The 23676-nt window shown below is 39.8% G+C and overlaps 1 protein-coding gene across 8 annotated transcripts in view; it reads left to right on the top strand.

Moving 5' to 3' along the window:
* akt3a (AKT serine/threonine kinase 3a) overlaps positions 1 to 23676 on the top strand; it is a 61395-nt gene that overhangs the window by 10581 nt on the left and 27138 nt on the right. For all 8 annotated transcript variants that reach the window (XR_015124426.1, XR_015124428.1, XR_015124427.1 and 5 more), the window contains one exon: positions 20528 to 20653. Coding sequence is in view for 3 of the 8 variants with exons in the window: in XM_086259091.1 (XP_086115217.1) it covers positions 20528 to 20653 (126 nt within the window). In the remaining 5 variants the exon portion in view is untranslated. The remainder of the gene's footprint in view (positions 1 to 20527; positions 20654 to 23676) is intronic.

Here is a 23676-nt window from a genome sequence, read left to right as displayed (position 1 = left end):
CAGACACTGCAGTCTTAGTCATTAAACAGCTTTATGCTGAAATAAAATGGCAAGATAGGCCAATGCAGAAAGTTAAACTTCCACATACACAAAACTTTGTGCTAATATGATTGCATTCAGTTGTGCTCTCACTGTCTGGAAGAGCCTGTACTTTCTAACTCTTCTAACGTCTTTTTGTTTTGAACTGAGTGACAGTGACAATAGACACAGAGACTAAAACACTGAACCTCTGGAGTTTTAGAATCTCTCTGTATAAAGGAATGAGGCTCTTAAGTGCCTTTGAAAACCTCTAGTTAAAAAAATTGTAAAAACAGTTTTCCTGTTTTTGTTCTAGTCAGTATGAGAGCAATACCTAAATAACTGCTGGGTTTGTGTATAGTTTCTGCTTAGATGAGTACTGATGTGTTTGTCTTCCTGTTACTAATTCAGTCTTGTTTGTGTATTCCATAATTCAGGTTGTATTTTTGGTAATCTTGTAATTGATCATTTTAGTTTAATTTTATTCTCTCAGTTCAGGTCTACAGCAGCTGTTAAGTATGTAGTTCCAATATGGTAAAATCTTGCTATCAAAAACAACTTGATGTTAATTAGTTGGAAAAACTCTGCTTGCGTACAGAAATTTTCTTTTAATAATAAGCAGGTTGGTTGAATATTTTGGTTGTTGTTTTATTTGGTCTGATTGCTGATAGCTCAGGCTTGGTTCAGATATAAAAGAGCTTTATAAAGACTGTTGTTTGTACGTTTGCTGATGATATAACTGTTCTAAAGTTGTAGATATGTATGTCCATTGGATAAATAAAACGGACAGTTTTGTCTTCTTTTAATTTAACCAGATTAGCTAAAAGACAACTATGATAAGAAATGTCTGATTTTTATTTATTGTTTTATGCTACTCTTTCCTCTGCTTATAAATTAGAAATGATTGATTAGGAGAAAGCATTTACCCTTCAAAATATCAGTGACGGTCATGACTTCTTGCTCATGGACTTCGAAGGGACTATGTGTACCTGTGAGTTTATTTGACAAGTTGGTGTCTGTATACACTTATTTCTGTAGCTTATATCTGTATATGTATGCCCAACTGCACCAACCTCAGTCAACCTTTTTAACCTGTACTGTAACTATATCAGAGCTTCAGGATGCATCCTTACTTTCCGTATTGCCTTTCTACTTCAAACAATGAGACCAATTTGAAATACAAAGTGTTTCATAAACACTGAGTAAAAGATCCATAAGACATGAAAGAAATGCACAAGAGATCGCATAAAATAAAGCGTAATGAAATGTAAATGTAATAAAAGCATAAAGTTACGCAAAGTTAAGATGAATTATCTTTGTAATCTTGCAACCCAGAGATAAGCATCAAGAGCTTTACCTCTACAAAAACAGAGTGCACCATGTCCTTAGATGACCGAGCCTTTGAATGCTTACTCGCTCACTACCACAATGATGATTTCCTTCCTCCTTTCATTGAATCAGAGTGGGGAGTGCATTTGGCTGCATTATGTCTTTATCAATGGAAGTAAAAAAACAGTGGATTAATCCCGTAAGCTGCTACACAATGCGTCATAAAAGGAACAGATGGAAAAGTAAACCAAAATCATTATGGAATTAAAACAACTATAAATTTTAAAAATATTTAAATAAATTATTAATTTCTGAAAATAGGTGCAAGTGTAACCTTGGAAGGACACTGTATTGTGTTGATTATCTGTGGGTAACAATCAATATTTAAATGCCTAACAGAGCTGTTTTAGTTTAGCTTTAATATCTAAATCTTGAAGTATACCTGTCTTCTTTTCTGCCAAAGCTGGGACTTTACTTTCTGACAACCTATATGAGGCCACAGAGGTCACACAGTAGTTGTGGATAATGTTACCTCCATCAGCATCAACCCACACAGCAGTCAGCACAACAGATGGCTAGGAGGGAGGAGAAACACTGGAGGAGAGAGGACAGGGTGAAAAGCATTGTCTTTTCTTTGACACTTTGTCCCATGTGAAGTGCTCTTCCGTAAAGCTAATAATCTCAAAACTATATCAAAGTAGAGTTAGGCTTCTTGCAGACTTGTTTGATCATTATTTATCTCCCAAGAGATAGAGGAGCGATACAGGTTTTTTTTTCAAACAACTTAGATTTATTTTTACATGAAACTTAAAGAATATAGATGCATTTAGAAAAAAATGTTTAAAGAAAATGCTATGAAAACTTACTGTTGAAGTCAGAAGGGAAACACAATATACTGCAAATATATGCTGCAATTTTTGCAAACAATATGTTTCCTTCTTTAAATTTCACTCAGCTTCATTTAAAAGTATAAATCTTGTATTTCTGCTAGGAATTAAAAATATAAAAAGGGCATCAGGCTAGTTCAGTTCAAATACCTCTTTGCATATCACTTCTATTCCCATAAGCTGTAAGAAACTAGAAATTATACTACAAATACACATCCATGTTTTCTCGAATGCAGTCATCTTAATAATATATGAATCATCACCACAGGAAGGAACACTTCTCTTTGTTCTTCCTCTCTGAGTTCAATAATTTTATAGTGGAAATTATTGATTTCTTTGACTGCATAATGGAGGGAAAAATCAAGAGGTCAAACGAGGCTACAGGCTCGGACATATGGTCTCGATTGTGTATTGGTTATGATATTATATTATAAAAGGAATTGAATTACATTGCAGCAATTAAATTACATTGCAGCATCCTACACATTCACAAAAATGTTTGTTCTTCATAACTTCATTTGTATCTTTAGCTCTGCTCATGCTGCTCACGTTGCCTGTATCTTTCCATCGTTTGTTTGGAAATGACATAATACGGAACCCAGGAAGTAGCTGCATTAGATATTCAATGTGTCTCTTTATGAAAATCCATTTATCTGTCCCCAGTGAAGTGGCTTTCCTCAAAGCTACTGATCTCTAAACTATGTCAAAGTGGAGTGTGTCTTGTTACAGACGTGCTATGAAGTGGTCAGGATCAATAATTCTTTGTTGATAGAATCAAGGGGATGTTGTACATACTCGTCCTTGTGCAGTTTCACATTAGGCTTTTCACGCAACCTGTCTGCATCTCACCACTCTCTTATGAGACACTGAGCTGCAATAAGGAACAGCACACCTGTCCTTTCTGCACTCTTTCCTCTTGTACAGTCTCTTAAAATTAATCCCTCTGGGAACTGTACGTGCTATACTGTATACATTGGGCTGCTGTGGGGTTCATTGGGTGCAGTGCAGTGAGGCAGCCATCTTGGCTCAGTGAGTTCAGTGAGTTCAGTGATGCTGGAGGGAGGCTGGCTGGATCAGGTGGCAGTGCCAGATCTCTGATATCAATCACCAGCCGCTGCTGCCTCTGCTACTATCTGCTGTGTCGCCTTCTCTCTTCTCTTCTCTTCTCTTCTCTTCTCTTCTCTTCTCTTCTCTTCTCTTCTCTTCTCTTCTCTTCTCTTCTCTTCTCTTCTCTTCTCTTCTCTTCTCTCTCATTTCCATGTACCATTATTCATCCCCTCTTTTTCTCAAACTTATTCTACAGGCCAATAGTAGACACACAGACAGTGAAGGCTTTGTTATGAATGGCATCCTCTTGCACATCCGGAGGAAGTGTACGCTCCAGTGTGGCTTTACAAACTGTCTCCATTGTCCTGAGAATGACTCACTCTACACTGCAGAGAATGGCAGACAGCCAGGCAGTCAGACAGACTGACAGCACAGTGCAGACAGACTAGTCTGCAGAGCCTACAGACGAACAGCAGAGAGACAGTTTGTGACAGGTAGAGCCAATATGGAACAGAGGAAGCCAACTTGTGAACTAAAAAGACCTGCAGCTAGCACGTGTGGACACAAAATGTAGATGGATAACATACACAGATAACTTTGTGTTTAGCTGGAATATATGTTTTTTGGTTTTTGGATTATGTCTGTGTTAGCGTTACACTGCCTCAGCATAACCACGGATAAATTTTGCGAGTTGTGAGCTCAATGGCCTGAAGCAATATAACTGTCAGCTCAGTAAGATCGGCTGAAGCATCCCTATAAAAGCCATGCACAAGGACACTCCTGGAGTAATGGATGGGTGTGTGAATGAATTAATGTAGAGTTAGGCAGTCTTGGATAAATGAATGAGTGAATCAATGAATGGAGTGCTGATCACTGCAGATGAACAGCTTGGACAGAGGAAGTGAGCGGGGAGTAAAGGAGGAGAGGTTGAATAATGGGATTAGTTTGCAGCTCAGGATCATCAATATGCTGACCTCAAACATTTGATCACACTGTGGGTGGATGCACATATATCCACACATGTACACTTCACAAGGTTATTGTTAGTTAGTATTTATCACTACTCTGAAAATCATTGTCAGAATCCAAATTTTGCTTAATGCACCCTGCTTACATGCTATACATTATCACTCCTTTCACTTGATTAGTAATAAGTGTGATCAGAAGCACCCTCAGCTAAACATATTGTCTGTCATCTGCTGCTAATAATTAAACAAATTATACAGTTTGTTATCAATGTTAGAATTTAATACATATATAAATTAATAATTCATTTATATAAAAGGTGCTACTGTGTATATATAAGAATGTGACTCAAGCTTGTTAGACATTTTCATGGTCACGCAACACAAATCCAACAACTAACAGATGTTATATGATGGATTTCTTTAACAACATGGTTTATGCCACTTGCACCAGTAAGGCTATTGTTGAATATTGTTGCCAATGCTTGCTTCGTTTTTCAAATTTAGCCCAGACAATGTTTTTTTAAGGGAAAAAACCTTTATGTATCCTAGATTTCCTACACGCCTCAGGTTCCTCCACAAGTATTTTCCCTTGTTCCAAAGGGAGCCTGGAGATGTGTCTTTAGTTTAATAAGATCTGTTGACAGCAGCTGCACTGTCCTCACTTGACAAAGCAATTTGAGTTTAAGTGGAAACCAGAATCTATGTTTAAATGTGCTAACACAGATTAGACTAATAGGGTAGTGTGTGGTTTAACATCTTGAGGTTATTGAGAGCTGGTGGGAGCAGGCTTTGGGTTGATTAGAGAAGGCAGGTTACAGTGGGGGTTGGTTTGGCTGATTTGGGCCAACAGATTAGTTCCTAGTCGCTAGCAGCTAATGTAAGTGTTACAGTAGCTGACAGAAGTATTACCCCAGAGTGAGACTGTTTTGGCTTTTTATGTGGCCTTTTTTTTTTCTTTTCCAGTTTTGACAAAATTTTAATCCATAGCTTGATATGATATTAAAACTTCTGAAAAATAATAGTCTACTGTATTTAATAAAACCCTGTAATGAGACCTTGTACAGCTCCATTTCAAACTAGTTTTTCTCTCCAGTATCGAGTACTACAGATAATCAGATATACTGTCTGTTTGTGCCTTTTTAAATAATAGAACAGCACAGTCTGATCGTATGTCTTAGAACTGCTTTTCACACTGACAACAGGACGACACTAGCCAGGCTGTTGCTTACCACAGCTGACAAAATGATTACTGCTCCAGTAACAGTGTGTGTATGTTATTTAGTATGTCCATGCTGAAAATTTCCCTAGAAACTGTTTTTGGTGCCCAGTTTTTTCTCTGTGATGATTTTATTCTTGTATGATTTTTTTTTTCACATGCTGAAGTTTCAAATAAGATAAGGATGAATTAAGAAATGCTTTATCCCCTGTTTGGGGAAAAATGGATGTTGCAGTTGATTTGGGTGCAGCAAGAATAAATCAGGTGTATAACACAACAAAGGTGTTTTTAGCAGAACCAAAATGGTCGACAGTGGTGTACATCTGTTTGCTCAAAGCAACTGGACAGCATCCTTGATGCATTTCTCTTCAATTTGTAGCACAGAGCTCTTTGTTGCCTCATTTTTAAGTCCGAGCATGAGCTCCACAGAGCATCGTCTGTTACAGAAGCCAGGAAAGAGGTTTTTGTGGTTATTGGAGCCCCTTTTTAAAATTTTTATTCAGCATTTCTGAATCTGACTGATGGCTATTGGGTTGGTGACTTAATAGTTGAGCTGCATGTTGATGTTACAGTGATCATGGTTAAAGGGTCAGTCAGTCTATTTATAACTTCCCACCTGTAATCTGTCCCTGACGGGATTAACAGAGCCACTAGCTTCAGCCTGCTGTGCCACACAGACACGCTGAAAATGTCACACATGAATAAATACATGCATTAATAAAGGTATAAAGGTGTACAGTGCATGCAGACCAGAGAAAATGCATAAAATGTGACCATGTTTTTTTTTTTTACTGCACGTGTACATGTTTGTTTGCATGCATTTTTCTTATTGGTATACACATGTTTCACAGAATCTTGGTTATTTGGCCTGACTAAAAACAGAAGAAGACGACACCAAACAGTGACAACATTTTTTCATCCTCCCTCAGACTCCTCCATCTATGGTTGCCAATCTCCAGTCATTAATTAGCTGTCCATGATAAAATTCCCCATTCCCAATCTGACACTAGTGTAGAGCAGTGGACAGCAGTGGTAATCATGTCAGCAAGGCTTGGCTCAATGTTCTGAGGGGGCTAAATGGCCCCCATATGGTCCACTGGCTGGGACCCGCTCTTCACCATGCTCTCATTAAACTACTGCTTAATATACCAAGGTAAAGAAACACACACACACACACACACAGACTAATGCATACTCTCAGCTGTAAGAAACAAATCAAGGCATTTGACAAGGGATTGGACACAAAGGGACAGGAGGACAAGGAGGTGGTTTTTGTTTCTGTGTTTGTGTGTACATGTGGTGTGTGTGTCTGTGTTTTGAGAGAGTGACGCTGTACAATTGTTGACTTGCCATCTGTCATCAAGCAAAGAAGTGTGTGTGTGTGTGTGTGTGTGTGTGTGTGTGTGTGTGTGTTTGCATAGACAGGAAAGATGAGACAGAAAGGAAAGAAAGAAACAGTGAGTGAGGTGCAGATGTCTCACAGCATAGCGGCTGGAACATGAGGTTCAACAGCAGACTGCTGTATGAGAGGAGGTGGAGGGGGAGAACTGAGAAGAAAAGATGACGAACATCTGCCATATTCAGATATTGCTCCGTGGTTTGAGTGTTTCCACAAAATATTTTGAGCTGGAATAGGCCTGGGACATTGCCTGCTTATTAAGTAGTTTGCAGGACTAGACTGGCAAGTTCACAAATATTCTTAAGTATTTAACCAAAAATGCGATTTTATCTCCCTTCACCAACGTTTTGTTTCACTGGGCGTATGTCTTTGTTGGTGAAATACTCTGTGGAGAAACAGATGAGCCATTTGACACGGAGAGCAAACAGTTGAACAAGTTGGTGCAACTATAAACCTCAAGAAATATTTTAAAGTCAGATAAATCGTACTGCTTGTTAGCTGGTGTTCTTTGTCTGTATATTGGAGTTTTTCTATACTTAAGTCATCTATCATTTCCTCTTTACTGTTAGGAGAGTGACATATATAATGATTTGTTGCCTTCACTTTTTGATTGATCACTTGTTTGGAAGCTTTTTCTTTTGCAATTACAGTAGTTAGCTGTTACTGACTGGGAACTTTTCCCCATTGTAGTGAATGAATTTTAACATAACTGCGTGTGAAAACTTTGGTTTGATTTTAGTCTGGCATATGTATTTTTTAATCTTGTTTGTAATTTTCAGGAAGTGCAAGTAGCAGATTTAATACTTAATATGAATGTTTTGAGTTAAATGAAAATTAAAGGATTAATTTTCATTAGTAATTGGCTAAAACTGATTACAGTATAGATGACACACATATAGCCATCTTTGTTTCTTTTTAACTGTGTGAGAGGCCTAAGTGCCTGATGCTGGCCAGCTGAGGTGGACAAGTTGTCAAAAACAGCCTCTTAGACAGAAAGGCGTTACAAAATGACAAGCACCAGCTCCCAGGGACAGAGAGAAAAGTGTTTGCTGTAGTTAAAGTGATATACTGTCTGCCACCTCAAGGTGTTACAGACAGGCAAGCGGTCACTAATTGCAATCACACTGTGATTCGTTTCCCCAAAGTCTGTAATACTTCCTGAATTTACACTGCCAAATTTTAAATAAGCAATCCATCCATCCAGGCATCCATTCATTGATCAACCAGGTTGAGTCATGGGGGCAGCAGTCTAAGAGATGCCCAGACCTCCCGAGGATGGGAATGCAGAGGTGAAGTAATTTCTTCAGCATCCTTGGCCTGCCTAGGGGTCTACATCTGGTTGGAGATGCCCAAACCATGTCCAACCAAAACTAGACGCCTAGTTTATTCTTGCCATTGTCATGAGCAGAATTTAGGGTGAGCCCCTACCAATGGAAGCTCATTCTGGTATCTGAGGTCTTGTGCTTTTTGTCTCTAACAGAATTATAGACAGCTTTACTTTGCTTTCACCCTTACCTGTGAAAGCACAAGTCTCTTGTTGTGGGCACAACTGGGGCGCCACTGTTTCCACAAGACCCTGAAAATATTTTTTTAAGGCTTACGCTCAAGTCTTTTATTGAACTGAGTTGTGGTGTCTTTATGAGACATCGGGAAGTTTTAGTTGCAGGTGAACCAAAACAAATATGATTTTCGTTCAGACGACGAGGAGTGAGTAATTGTGAGGGGAATTGAATAAGTGTTACATTTTAAAAGCTTTATGAACTGCAGTCTGTCACATCCCTCTATGTCCATTATCCTTGAATTCAGATGTAAACAACTATATTACTTATGTACTTCATCACATAAAAAACTAAATAAAGTCTCTTTTCTCTGGTTATTTGTTGGCATCGCAATTTCTGAGTTGCAAGAACAAAGTTTAGTGAGAAAATAATAAAAAGTGTGTGAATGAGCTGTGCTAAATATGCCCACAGTGAATTCACCGTAATAGACAGATGGGCACACACTAAGGCAGGTGGAGAGACAGACAGGTAAACAGGCAGGACGGAGAGGAGAGCAGAGAGCAGCAGTTAGTGAGGTGGAGAGCACTTACTGTCGGCCCTTCAGTGCAGCACATGAATGGACCCTTTGAATGAGGCGCGGCTGGGCTGGTGTGTGTTGGGGGCAGTACTGGTGCAGGGGAGGGGGTGCTCTTGACAATACTTGGGGTATAGTACTTGATTGTTTACTCTTGCCTGTGGGGCTGAGCTATTGTGCTCTAGTGTGTATGCGTGCATGAGTGTGTATTTGTGGTTGCAGAGTAGTGTGTATGTGTGGTGGTGTGTATAAAGTTTACAGGCATTCAAGGAGACAAACGGCACAGTGCTTCTCTGTTGATCTAGAAGAGTATAGGGGCTTCACAAATGATCAGGGAGGGGGTCTTATGTTGGCCACACAAACACTCACATGCACACATAATGCCAGCTGCCGCCCTTAGCCCCAGCCCAGTATTTCTGAATTAATAATACAGGGCCAGCCACTCTGGAATAATGGTGATTTACACACACACACATCCATGCACAAAGCTTTGCACCTGTTCACCACTGCTTAACTGGACAGGGTTGGGCTTCACCACCACACGCACACACGCACACACACACGCACATCCACACCCCCCTTGAGTCTGTTGTGGGCAATAGTTAGACAGCTGTGTCTATCTCCTGACCCTCCCCTTCTATTTCTGATGGCAAGCTATTCTCACTGAATGATTGGTCCAGTTGTGTTACTTTGTTCCCCTGATTGGATAGTTTTATATCCAATGAGGCAAAGAAACAGGATAATAATTTGAATATGAATGTCAGATTTAAATGGGGACCCTCAAAGCTATGCACTTCTAAGTGTTAATGCACAGTATGAATATAGCAAATACTGAATGGGGGGAATGCAACCCGTTGTAAAATTGTGAGCCCATACTGGTATTGTTTTTTTGTTTACTATTATTGTATTTTTATTTTTAGTATTCATATTTACATTTTTTCATATTTTATGTTCAGCACTTTGGTCAGTGCTAGCTGTTTTTAAAATGCTCTGTAAGTAAAGTTGACTTGGCTTGTTCCTCCTTTTGCTCCAGACTAACAAGTAAAATCTTTGTAACTTAGCTTTTTAAAACCTTAAACCGCTTCATCATTTTCAACATTTAACCAGATAAACAGAGAAATGTCAAGAAGGGACATTAGTGTATTGCAGCAGAACCAGACTAGTCATCAGGAAACCACTGATAACTTTGGTGTTGTTATGATGATTTTCATTTGTAAACAGGGCCTCTCAGGCATGAACTAACTGAAAGTAATAGTTGAGGGAAGTAAATTGCCTTTTTTGAAACAATTTAAAAATATATTTAGACCTGCTAAAGATTTAAATTATATTTATATTAAAAGCAAATGAGAAATATCTATACAGCATTTAATTACTGCATTAAATGTAATTGCCAGTCATACAAAAATAAAGAAATCCAGGGTGCTAACACACAATGCCTCAAGGAGAGAAAAAGAGGAGCAATATACCAACAATCAGTACAATATGATTAGCCTGCTTATTGGCTGTGTGTGTGCCTTTCCTAATCTCATTGGATCCACCTCTTTCTGAACACAGGCAGCATGTCATTCCTAATGTTATCGGGTGTTTGAATGCAAAGGATTTTTTTTCTGGTTAGCTCAGATTGTATTTTTACCTTCTTGATGTGCGAGAAGACATACAAACACATCAGTCTTCGTGTTTTCAGTGACATGCTGCCTGGGTAGTTGTGCGTGTGGGGGTGGATGGTTATATATAAAAATGTATTTTGGCGGGGCAGACCATCTGACTGAGCTGTTTTGAATATTGTTGACAGAATTTACAGATTTAAACCTGGATTGTCCGGTTAATGATTCTATCAGCGTCAATATTTGCATATCTTGCATATCTAAATCTTACTTATACATTGACAAACAAACTACGAATTTTAAAAAATGTAACAATTTTAGGGAAAGTCTGCAAAAAATAGTATATTTTTCTGATAAATAAAAAATGGTCATCTTATGTATTGATTTCCTGCTTTTGGCTGATGTTGGCCTATTGCAGATATATTAGTATTAACTTGTTTGTTTTTGTTTTGTACCTTCAAACTATGACAGTTTTCTGACTTACAGCCCCTCAAAGTAAATTGGTGTATTTGGATAGAAATACACCAACACTGCGACAGACTGGCGACCTGTCCAGGGTGTACCCCGCCTCTCGCCCTATGACAGCTGGGATAGGCTCCAGCGCCCCCCGCGACCCTGAAAAGGATAAGCGGAAGCGAATGGATGGATGGATGGATAGAAATTTCAAATTTAACTTACCTTTGAGTCACGTAAAGTTTTAAGGACGGAAAAATGCATTTAAATTACTTTAAAAAAAATTTAGCATGAGTTTTTTCTGTTATCAACTTTAAATATCATTATCACAAGTTGCAGTAATTGGCATACATTAATTTAATGCCTCGAGAATATCTTGAGAGCAGGGGTTAAAGTGGGCTTGGATTTTGGCACCTTCAGTTAATAAGCAATTAAATCTGATGGGTAGGTTAATGTAAATTGCTGTCAAATGAGTTAATTTTTTTATGTACTCCAGTCCCTAAAGGTCAGCACCAGTCAGGTTCAAGTAAAGATGTATTTTATTTGTAGCTGAAACTGTAAAAAGAAGCCTCTGTAATGTGTAAGGAGAAGAATTTGTACTGAACCAGGCTTCATTTACTGGACAGGAGGTCATTCTGGGCCCAGGTGTGTCTCATGCCCCTAATAATACCTCGTCACAGGACTGATTTCTGAAAACAGAAGAGCATAGAACATAAAGCTGGACAGATGGGGAATCGCAAAACACTTTGGATGTCACCATTAAGTCAGAAAACCCCTCACACATTCTAAAGTTCATAAGCTTCTGTGGGCATTTTTGTGTGCGTTACATATCTGTTCTCTGTCTTTTACAAAGCAAAGATTTGCTGTAGGGGTGGGTGACAGACCCTACACAATGCGGTCACATAATAAAACTAAAATTCAAAAATATTTTCTGCTTGGGATGTTTTAGCCTGGGTGCCTCTTAAAGCACTCCTTTTTTGTCATACGAGTTGGCACCATATACTTGGCCGCACAATATTTAACCACATCAGTAATTTCCATCCACTGTTTGCTGTTCCCGTTTTCCTGTTATATGGAGTCTAACTAGCATGTGCTCTAGCCATTGAATATTTGTTTACTTTTGGGCCATACATCACCTGCTGCTTATCTCCTTGCGTGCCTTCCTAGTAGGGCTGCCACGATTAGTCGACTAGTCACGATTACGTCGACTATCAAAATCGTCGACGACTGATTTAATAGTCGACGCGTCGTTTGAAGCTTTGTAAGATCCAAAAGACGCAGAAATAAGTAGCAGGATTTAAGAGTGTAATAACGGACTGAAACAGAAGATGGCAGCACTGCATGTACAAGGATGCCAGCTGCCGTTAAACCCCGAAGAAGAAGAAGCTGTGTCCCAGAATTCATAGCGCGGCCCAGCTCAGTTTCCAACAATGGCGGCAGCTAGTTCGTTTTAATATTACTCTTATTATTCTTTCTGGGTCACAAAATAAACGTTTAACATATTTTCAGGCGAGAATGTAGCTGTGTAAACCTCAAATATCTGCTCAGTTTATCAAGACACCACATATTTTCAAAAGCGCTCCGACGTTTTCGGAGACGTCTGTTACCCACTAGCTCGATAGCTAGCCGGGGGCAAGGCTAACTAGAGCCGTGAGAGCACCGGACTCCCGGCAAATAGTTTTCAAACCCACCACCGTCTTTCGCTCCTCAGGTTAAACGTGATATATAAGTCACTTAGATAACTTAAAAATGTTATTGTTTTGCCTTTTTTTTTTTTTTTTTTTTTTTTTTTTTAGTATTTTATTTGTTCCTGAGTAAATCAGTTTGGCTGAGATTAAAGTTATAGTTTTTACACAGCTGAATAAACGTCAAGCAGACAGCTGATTATCAGAAGTGTGAGATGCTGTTATAGTTTAGATAGCAAGGAGTTTATTAAACTTCACCGAAACAATCTGCAAATTTCATTAAAATTTAATAAACTATCATCCTGTCTTTATTTTTAGTTAGCACAGACCTTAAACACTTAAAGCTGTAAGCTAATGATAGTTATATAAGAGCAGATGCTGCTGGTGCAATAAGCTGTACGTTTTACGTCCAATGGATGATGATCTGATTAGTCGACTAATCGCCAAAATAATCGGTGACTAGTCGACTATCAAAATAATCGTTTGTGGCAGCCCTACTTCCTAGCCTGGTTGAATTGTATGATGTGTGCATTTTGTTTTGGTTGTGGTAAAACAAGTTTGTTGTTTCCACCTTTACCACTATCGTTGGAGGGCGACATGCGGCTCTGGCTGTCGGACATGTCTGGACTGGTCTCATTGTTTCGTGCATTAGGGAATGTAAATGTTGTTGCTATAGCAATGATATCATGATATGACACTTTTTTTCTTATGACGTTAAAATGTATATCATATTGAAGCTGACTGAACTGGAGAAATGGTCAAACTGACATCAATTGACATACAAACACGGAACTGCCATCTTATATATATACTGTTCACACACACACACACACACACACACACACACACACACACACACACACACACACACACACACACACTAGCACACACATTCACAACTGTGCTCTTAGGGGGATTAGAATGAGCGGCATCTTGGCTGAACCATGTTTGTCAGTCACTTTCCAGCACAGCAGCAGTGGCCACCATGCTTCAGGGAGCCACCACCATCTACTGGACTGTAGTGGTACTGCAGGAGAGGATATCATAAAAAGAGAAGAATTGTATTTTTTTAAGCAGAAGAAATAAATCGAGGAAAAAAAAAAGGTTCAATTCTGTAGTAATGTTTCCCCAAAAGAGATGTTGTATTCCTTGTATTGCAATTGAATGTGTATGCTGCCAGTGTGTATGTGTGTGTGCATGAGTCCATGAGTGTACCTCCTTCTGTACCAGCTGAGGGAGCAGAGGGGCACCAGTGCATGCTGCATGCATGTGTGAGTGTGTGTCTAAGTGCACCCAGCACAGCTTACCAGGAGGCTCTGGCTGTGTGCAGCTGGCTGGGTAAAATCTCCTTGGCCCCCAAGGGATGGACATACTCCCATGGGTTTACACTCAATCTGGTCACCCTGTGGCTGCCCTGCCCTGTCCCAGCTTTCTGTCACTGTCATAGCTTCAACCACACACACACTGAGCCTTGTCTCACTCTCACTCAGTATCTTGCTCAGTGTTTTCCCCTCACTCTTCACCATGACATCCTCTTCATCATTACACTGTTGTGGCTCCGTGTAGTAACGCCCCACAGACAGCGCTATAAGCTTCTACAATTACTCTAGCACTAAATGCTTAAACACAGCACAAGCAGGAAAAATGCCATCTCAGTTTTACAGGGAGCACGTAGCATAAGTTTTATGCTCTCACTGTATTTAAAGCAGTCATGCACACGCTGGTAATGTGGTAATGAGACTAATGCACACTAAGTAGATTGGCTTTGAAGAGTCTGGACTCGCCTTAAGAAGTCTGAGCAGACTGGAGTTAGAATTGCTGGGGTTGAGGTCACGCATAGAGATATTTCCTAATAAATGCTCACATGGCTGATGGAGTAGACTCTCCAGATAATGCTAAAATTTTGCACTCTTTTGAACCAGTGAGACTGACAGTAAATGTCTTGTGCAGCTGCATATACTGGACAAACTCTCAGAAAGATATAGTCATATTGAAGCATCTTTCAGCACAGTTCTCCCAGTTCGCCGTATTCTCCGTGCTCTCTGTGCAGTCACTACACTGTTACCTTTCCTAACATCAGAAACCAGTTAGGTGTACCTCTTCGTCCTCCACACGATCTGTTAATGCCTTTTGTACCTGCTTTAGATTTGCAAATTAAAACTCCTTCACACAATGTCTTGTGATGTATGTTGACTTTTGTCAATAAAGAGGTCAGCTAAAAGCCCACCTACCAGTTTGACTGTGTTCTGCTTTTGTTTCACAATGGTTCGTTAAACCCCTAAAAAACAGTAATTCCTGCCCACCTACTATAGCTCAACTGCATAATATTTTGGTTTTTCAATGCTTTTTAAACATGATAATTTTTTGCTTTAATGCACGTCCTTTCACATCCATGTTTAGTAAATGAAGTCTGATTAATAAAATGACCAAAAATAGCCAAGACAGTTGGAAAGCAGTTACCATATTTGCTTTTGTTTTTTTTGTTACAACCAATGTTATTAAACACTAAATCAATTTTTTTTTTAAAAAAAATGTGGAAAAAAAAGATTTACTAAAAGAAATAATAGATAAAACTAAAATAAAATAAAAATGCAGAGAAAATTCTTTAGTTTTAATTTTTAGCCTTTGCTGTTATGGTCACATTTTGTCAGCAGATTGTCCTGGTGCAGATGTTGAGTAACTGGAATGTCACAATAATAAATAAAAAGACTAATAAAAGCTCAACTAAATCTGCTCTGGAAACTAACAAACTAACTAGGATTGAAAGCAAACATTCAAGGCATAAAATACATGAAAAAACGAATTTAAAGAAATACAAAACAGCAGTAAATCTGATTGCAAGAAAACCCTGTTATATGGAAGTGAGTGTGTGGTGTTATGTGGCCAGACGTTTTTCTTTCTGCTGGTGAGCTGCTGTGTATGTGCTGGAACGTGGCAGAAATTTCCCTCCACCCTCATCCCCGCCTCTCCCTACCTCTATACACCACCACCCACCACCTCTCCAGCTCCCAGAGTGCCAGTCACACAGCCCCGTCTCTGCACCATCTGCATATCAGCTCTAGCCTCGGCCAAAGCATTAAATTAAATCCCTGTTTGGGTTGATTAACAAATGGCTGGTGAGCTCACATAGTTATGGACTTATTTATTTAATTGTCATCAAAGCTTTTCCTGATTTTCGTCTGTCGTGTTCTCAGCTAAAATGTGGTTAAATCAGGAGAGCAGAGGTATACCGATGTCCTTAAGGAGTCAGTGCGAAACAAAGAGATGGGGAGAAACTAAAGAAGTTTGTGCAAGTTTGTGTGTCTCATTCCTGTTTTGCTGGCTGAATTTCAGCCTCGTCATTTGTACCTGTCTCCCCATTTATTCTCTCTGCATTTCCCTCACTGATTCTCTCCTCTTTTTTCCTCCGCCCCGAAATGAATAGTTAATCAGTCCGCTAATTGAGTGACAGTTAGCGAGCGCATTGTTGTAATTGTCCAATCAGAAAGCTTGGAACGGACACAGTCACAGCTGATTCATCTCTGCTTCTTTCTGCTAAATCCACAAGCTGCAATTGGAGGAGGTGCCAACGAGATTTATTTCTCCTATAAGTCGGAAAAATTACTTTAAAAAAGTCTAGCTTGATTTTTATGTCATGTTGACCTTTGTGAGTCAGCGTTACACTTTTATTTAATATTTTCCTAATAGTTACAGAAAACTGAATAGAGAGGAATGTATGAATATGCAACCTCTCATTTCTAATTATATGGAAAAGAGCACTTTACATCTCCTGCTGAAGTCTATATTTTGTCGTCTTTTTGAAGCAATTTGAATACACTTCAGAATGGTGTATCCTATTCTCCTAAACATCTTCTGTTCCTTCGATCCTTCAGATCTCCCACGTTCTCCTGTTTTACTGATACCCTGTCGTTCTAACAAGAAACAAGAGACTCCTGTTGTTTTAAGCACTGTGTACTGTAGTATTTACTAATTGGCCTTAAGGGAAAAGTAAAGTTGTGCAGAAAACTAAATGAAACTGAAGTGAGGAGTCCGAGAGAGATGGTGTGGGAAGGAGACCGGCTGTTCTGTTTTCTCCAGCAGTCCAAGCTAGAGACATGTGGCTCCCCAGACAAGCTGTCCAGAGTGGGAGAGCTCGCTGGACTCATTACAGGCAGGGCCAAGACGGGATAGCTTGACAGAACAGCATTGGATCATACAGAGAATTGGATCGGTCAGAGCAGAATTGTTTTAGTCTGTGTGTGCGTGTATGTGCATGCGCGTGTGCTTGTGTTTGTTTGGAACGGCGTGTGCGGACAACTGTCCATCTCCTCTCTCTCCGTCTGTGCCACCCCTGGCTGCCCCCTCCCCCGCCCCCCAGTGGACATGTACACACAGAAAAACACACTCACAGACTCACACACTCACGTACACGCTGTCTAGGCCTGGCCAGAAGGATCGCTTAAATGTTTTCAGTTGTACTGGACAGCTGAGGGATGAAGTGGCCAACCACAGGCTTCCATTGGTTGGACACCTCATCTAGAAACTGACTCATAGAAATGACTGGACTTGGACCGGCAGGCCAGCCGTCGCTGCCAGTTTATAATAGTTTTATCAGTTTAACTTTCTCTTTATCTTCATCCATTTTGACAGTCAATCCATCTCTTTTTCAATCCAGTTTGAAGTTAAGCAGAGTTTCTTTTTTCCAGATGATCAGTTTCCATTTTCATTCCTTTCTGAGCTCACAGCTGGAATGGATAAACCTCCAAAACTGCTAATTTCTGTCAACTTTCCACCATAGATCTTATATTCATTCATTTTTAATGTCTGATGCATATCTATAAGAGCTGAACACAGTAGCACAATAATAATTTACATGTGCACTGCCAAACTCAGTTTGTGTGATGTGTAGGAATGTCATTTTGATTCTTGATACCCATATTAAGATGTCATGGTATGAAAACCAAAAATGATTACCCTGTTTACTTAATCGTAAACCTCTCCAATAAAATGTATTTTTAGATCACTGACACAATGGTTTATCTAAAATATGAGCATTATATTTTATTGATACAGAAATCTTGGGAGGCTTGCTGAGTAGTTTAGTAACATTACTACAAGGTTGCATTAGGTTAGCTTCAGCAATAAAACAACATTACATACTAAATGTGCACAGAGGGACTAAATATTTTCAGTAGTACTGTAGAGTTTAGTTTTTATTGCAAACATTTTATGCTGTGGACCACAGATGATTTTACACTGCCTGCAGTACTATCAGGATGGCCGGGCCAATAGGACACCTGCAAAATATTGTACATACATTATATGAAAAACACAATTTTCCTGACATTTTCTCTTCTGTATAGTAATCCTGGCATTGGTGCTCCTGTGCATTTCATTGAAAAATAGATATCCTAAACCCTCCTTCAGTTTTTACACTGTGCAAAGCTATCCAATTGGATTGGACCTTTGGGTGGGCTCGTTCTGGCTTCCATAAAGATGGATCATGACATCTTCAATCTCTAAAAACACTGAACATCTGTATTTAGTTTAATTTTTACTTCATCTTCATCTTTTCAAAGTCCATCCATCTCTTTCTTAATCCACTTTTAAGTTACTTAGTTTCACTTTAAGTTTTTTTCAATCATTAATCATTAACTTCTGTCTACTGATTAATATCTAATGATTAAATCATAAAATATCATAAAGATATCTAACCTCGCAATTAAACTTTCAATAAATAGAGCATTAATACACTTTCTCTGATGCAAATCTAAAGGAGCTTATCTTAGCTACAGAAGAGAATATCTCATCATAATGTTTTCCAGACACGGTCTCCACAAGCACTGAACATTATAACCTTCAGTATTTATCACAGGGCTTTTATTGCCTTAGATAATTTTTTCTGGACTTTATAAAGCACACGTTGTTTAGAAAGTCTAGTGATTTTCCACTTACATTTATTCACAAAGTAGCAATGAAAGAAACATTCATTCCTGCTTCAGGGAACCAAAACCCACAGTATAACAAAATGCTGAATTGATTAACTGTGAACCTCATTAAATATTTATTATCTTTTTTTATGCCCGATTATCTATTATTGTTTGGTCAGAATAATGAGAGATTCTGGGTTTTTTTTTGCTTGTTTATAATCTACCCCCCTCTCCCCCCATATTTTTTGGAATGCTTTCTTTAATATTTTTTCTTTCATCTTCCTTATGCCTCTCTCCACCCCTCCCATTCAGCCCCTCTTGCAGCACTCTGTTTATCAGTAGCAAGTGATCCAAAGAATATGCTTTGTTTCTGAAAGAACAGGAGAAGGAAATAGGAAAGGAGGAGAGAGTGGGTGGATTTGTGAAAAAGAGAAAAATAGAGACTAGGAGAGAAGAGGAGAGGAGAGGTGTGATTTGGTAGCCCTGATGACGCACTGGCACCCACAAACATTTTATGTGTCTGTCTGTCTGTGTGTGGTGGTTCAGATCAGTTGCAATCACTCCCCTCTGCGCCACACACACGCACACACACACAAATACACACATGCACCTCTACCACCATCAGCGCCCAGAGGTACCGGCAGGGCCCGCAGTCGCATGGTTCCTTCAGTGGAGCAGGTGTTTTTCTGCGATGTGTTAACGAGCACGGCCTGCTGTCATTTCCGCTTTAAATGGATGTCGCAAATAGAACACACACACATATATAAGCTCTCCGTGTTCTCTTCTCCCAGCGAATTAGCTGAAACAAGGTGATCAAAACTGTTACTGAGCTTTGTATGTCAGCTGTGAGCATTTCTGCACATATTATGTGGAAAAGGTGTGTTAAAAGTGTGCGAAGTATGCACATGTCAAACATTGGCTAGTTTATTTAAAGGGGCTGAGGTTTCAGCTGCTTAAAATGACAAACTGAGACGTTTACACAGCTTCCATCTCACCCTGTATGTGCACTCATTCTACTCGTCCAACTTTGTGTGAATCTGCACACGTGTGCACTTTAATCCATGTGTGTATCCATGCTGTTTTCCAGTAAGTGTTATCCGCCTCTGTGGTGTGGAAGTGCTTGACACTCATGTAATCCTGCAGCGGGTCATCTGATAAAGCTGTGGTGCCACCTTTGCGTCAGTCTGTGCCAGCCAGTTGGGTAAAACTCTGCCACCAGCTGCTCAGCAGATGTTTATATTTGTCTCTGCAGTCTAGGAAGGGTTATTCTCGATACGCAATCTTATCTGATGTAATCTTGTCTCATCTGATCTGTCTCTTCTTTCTTGTCTTCTAGTGACCAGTGGTTTTTGTAGATTTGTGTGCGTTGTGTGTCCGCGTGTGAGTATTTGGTAGAGGGGTCGTCACCTCAACACCTGCCCATGTATCAGCCAGATGATGTTTCTGGCATGGATAGTTTGAGTTCTGCGCTGGTAAACATGTTTTTGTCATTTTTTACATGATAATCCGATCTGAATCTGGCAAGCGCTGTGGGAGCCATAGAGATGCTGTGTGTAAGTGTGTGTTTGTGCAACACTGCAGAGTGTGTGTGTGTGTGTGTGTGTGTGTGTGTGTGTGTGTGTGTGTGTGTGTGTGTGTGTGTGTGTGTGTGTGTGTGTGTCATCTTTTGGACAGATGAGAGTTCAGCAGACAGGCTCCTAACTGTCCAGGGAATAAAGTCTGTATTTAAAATCCTTAGCATTATTATTGTTGCAGTTAATGCGACTGTCCATATATCATGATGATTATAGTAATCATCACAACCCCTGAATGAACTATTCCATCAGCATCACTCTTTCCTCTGAATCTGATCTGAATTTACCTGTGTGTGCACCAAGTATTTATTGAAGATATTTAACTCCTACATTTTCTTTCTTTTTGTGTTCATCTTTCTTTTCAGGTGAATACATAAAGAACTGGCGACCGCGGTACTTCCTGCTGAAGACAGACGGCTCTTTCATCGGCTACAAAGAGAAACCTCAGGATGCCGACCTGCCCTACCCCTTAAATAACTTCTCAGTAGCAAGTATGTTACCTACAACATATGCCATTATAGACTCTTGACACTGTGCTCTAAAATTTTGTGTACATGAATTTTTACACTGTATACAGACAGGAACATTAAAGGCAAGTGAGAAAATGATGATCCACAGATTTCTGTCAGAGGGATGCAGCTGCAGATTACATCTTTTTGTTTGACTCAACATTCAGTTGACCAATCATGTCAGCACCTTAAAGATATTGAAATGTTAAACTGTAAGCAGGGTATATGGGAAGACTAGTAGCCAGGAACCTGCATCTTTCCTCTACGTACATTACCAAAGTACCCTGCATACTTCTCTGGAGGCTCATAATTAAGTAATGATATGGTAACACCTCCTGTAATTTATCTGTGAAGGGAACATTTCAGTTCAATCAAGAATCTCTGCAGGTGGTACTGAGTCACAGTCTTGCTTTAGGACAACTCAGCACTTGATGAACTTTTAATAACCATCAGTATTGCCTCCAACTGCTTATAGGACAGAACTGAGTTTCTATTAACTAAAGAGGCACCTTTCTGTTTTTAAAAATATCAAATTTTCTCAAGTTAAGGTCACTTTATACTACACATAGATTAAAGACATTAAGTCTGGGAAATGAGAATAAAAGTGGACTTAGCTGGGCTTAGTGGAAATGCAGTAAAATACTTTTTCATGTAACGTTGATTAAAGATATCAGTCAGCTCATAGTAAAGTTTGAAAGTGCCTTATAGCAGATAAAATGAAAGACTGAAATGGAAGAAAACAAAATCATTACCATCTGTCCAAGTGAACATCAGTCTACAAGTGAGGGAGGCGGGTTGAGAAGACAGTTATATCTCTGTCAGTATTAAAGAATGCGTGTAATAAAAGTCCTCGAGAAGTAAGTTGTGCAACTAGGCAGGGATCTTGAACTGCCTGAGGGCACATGTGGAGGCAGTAAACCTGATTTTTTTGGGGGGGGTACCACAAGGACTACCATTCAAGCTGAAATGAGATAAAGGAGCAGATAACCTTGTTTAATTTTGCAAAATGAACCAGATCATTTTGTTGTTTTATAAAAAATATAGTGTAACACACAGCAGCTGTCTGTTAATGAATAAATGAGTATGTATTATCTAGTTGTTTACTCTAGTTCATGTTTATACATAATCTGATTGTTACTATGATGGTGTTTGCCCTCTTGGCACAAGGCCTGATGCAGATGCCACCAAAATTATTAGCATCTATTTCCAATTAACACTGTATTGCTGCACAATATCTCAGATTTCAAAATAACATAAATGAGGCGAATATGTTTATTCTTTTAAATCAAATGGCACCTGCAGGGCATGTGAAATATCTGCAGAGAGGCAGAGAATATGTGTGAGACGAGAGCCAAAACAGAAAATATGATGTATGATAGAATACAAGCTGATACCTCAGAGAAAATGATAAAAAATGGTACATCGAACAATGGAGGTGGAGAAAGAAAGATAGGAGTCCAGAAGGGAGGACAAGTACGGGGAATGAGCGATGGTAGCTGATCAGAGGTGGCAGAGGAGAGAGGAAGAACAGGGAAGGGCAGAGATGGAAGGATGATTAGGGTGGAGGAAGAGAAGGACGGAGGGACTGGGAGAGAGGAGGATCATCAGCACCGAACAGACAGGGAGGAGGAGACGAAGACAGGACTGGAGAAGGAGGAAAAAGGGGAGAGGAAAGAGTTTGTGAGGAGGACAAGCCAGGCCATACATCCGGCCCTGGCTGCTTGGCACAGCACTGGCATTGCCACATCTGTTGCCCAAAGCTGGGAGGCCAGGTGGTGTGTGTGTGTGTGTGACTGTGTGCGTGTATGTGTTTGTTTGTTTTTGCGTGGTTGTGCGTGTGTGTTTGCGTGCGTGAACAACAGAAGTGGTCAGATGGAACAGAGATGGTACAGGCCTGTTCCCTGCAGAGGGACTCATACATACAAGCCTTTCGCGCGCGCGCGCGCGCACACACACTAACACTGCTACACAGTTTTCACAATTGCCTGCTGTGGCAAACAACCCAATTTCATTCAAACTTTACTTTTACGTGTGTGTATGTGTGTGTTTGTCTGTGTGTGGGTGTGAGTGTTTTTTGGCATCAACCATAGCATAACATTGTTTTCAGGCAACACTGCAGGCTGTATTCACAAGTCAGGTTGTAGCTTCTTTGTGTGTGTAGTTTTGTGTGTGTTTACATCGAAGCACTGTGGTCTTGTCATTAACCTTCCTGTCTATATTTAGGCAGAGCCATGACATGCTGTGCTGTGCCACAGTTAAACAGATAGCATTATAAGGAGGGGAAGGGAGAGATGAGCGAGGGAGAGAAGGTGAGCGGAGAATGACAGGAGACAAAAAGAGGACAAAGGGGAGGAGAAAACAGGAGAGAGAGAGATGGAGGGTCACATATGTAGAGCAAGTGGGGGAGACGAGAGGACAAAAGGTGACTCATTAGGCTCTTTTACATCAGTTCTCGTCTCCAAAAACCAGAGAGACTGCAAAGGGGCAATGAAGATGCATTCTTTCCCACAGCAAGCTCACAGCCCCATCTGGCTATGTGTGTATACGTTTCTGCTTTTGTGTACTGTAGTATGCTTTGTGCAGTAATGGACTGCTGTATTGCCTATTTTCATAGAAATGCGTCTGTTCTGATAGTCACCAGATGCGTATGTGGTGCACCACATAATATCCCTTGGCACAGTCATTGGTTGCTGAAGTTGCCGTTTTTTTTAAATCAACAAATTAAAATACAAAGTGCATGTTTTCTTAATGATAATGTTAAGGGTAATTTGTTACATGGCTTCTTTTTCTAGCTAAATGAATTCTAGTGTCACTGTGGCAAGGACTAGGCCTTTTTAACAGCAGAGGGCTTTAAGGGAAAAATACAGATGTTGCTAATAACAACTGCCTAGGCACAAGTGTAGAAAAAAAATACCCTGGCAAATCCAATGGCCGACATGCTATACGTGCATATTTTTAACTTGTCATAAGTCATAAGTAACTTTGACCTGAAGTCACTACATCTT

The sequence above is a fragment of the Aulonocara sp. 'chitande type north' Nkhata Bay genome, linkage group LG13, assembly GCF_057382095.1.
Source record: "Aulonocara sp. 'chitande type north' Nkhata Bay isolate Kocher_YH1m ecotype deep benthic linkage group LG13, A_spYH_male_GT1.1, whole genome shotgun sequence".
NCBI classification, from domain to species: Eukaryota; Metazoa; Chordata; class Actinopteri; order Cichliformes; family Cichlidae; genus Aulonocara; species Aulonocara sp. 'chitande type north' Nkhata Bay.
The sequence above is the reverse complement of the archived record's forward strand: the minus strand, read 5'-3'. Positions and strand labels throughout refer to the sequence as shown.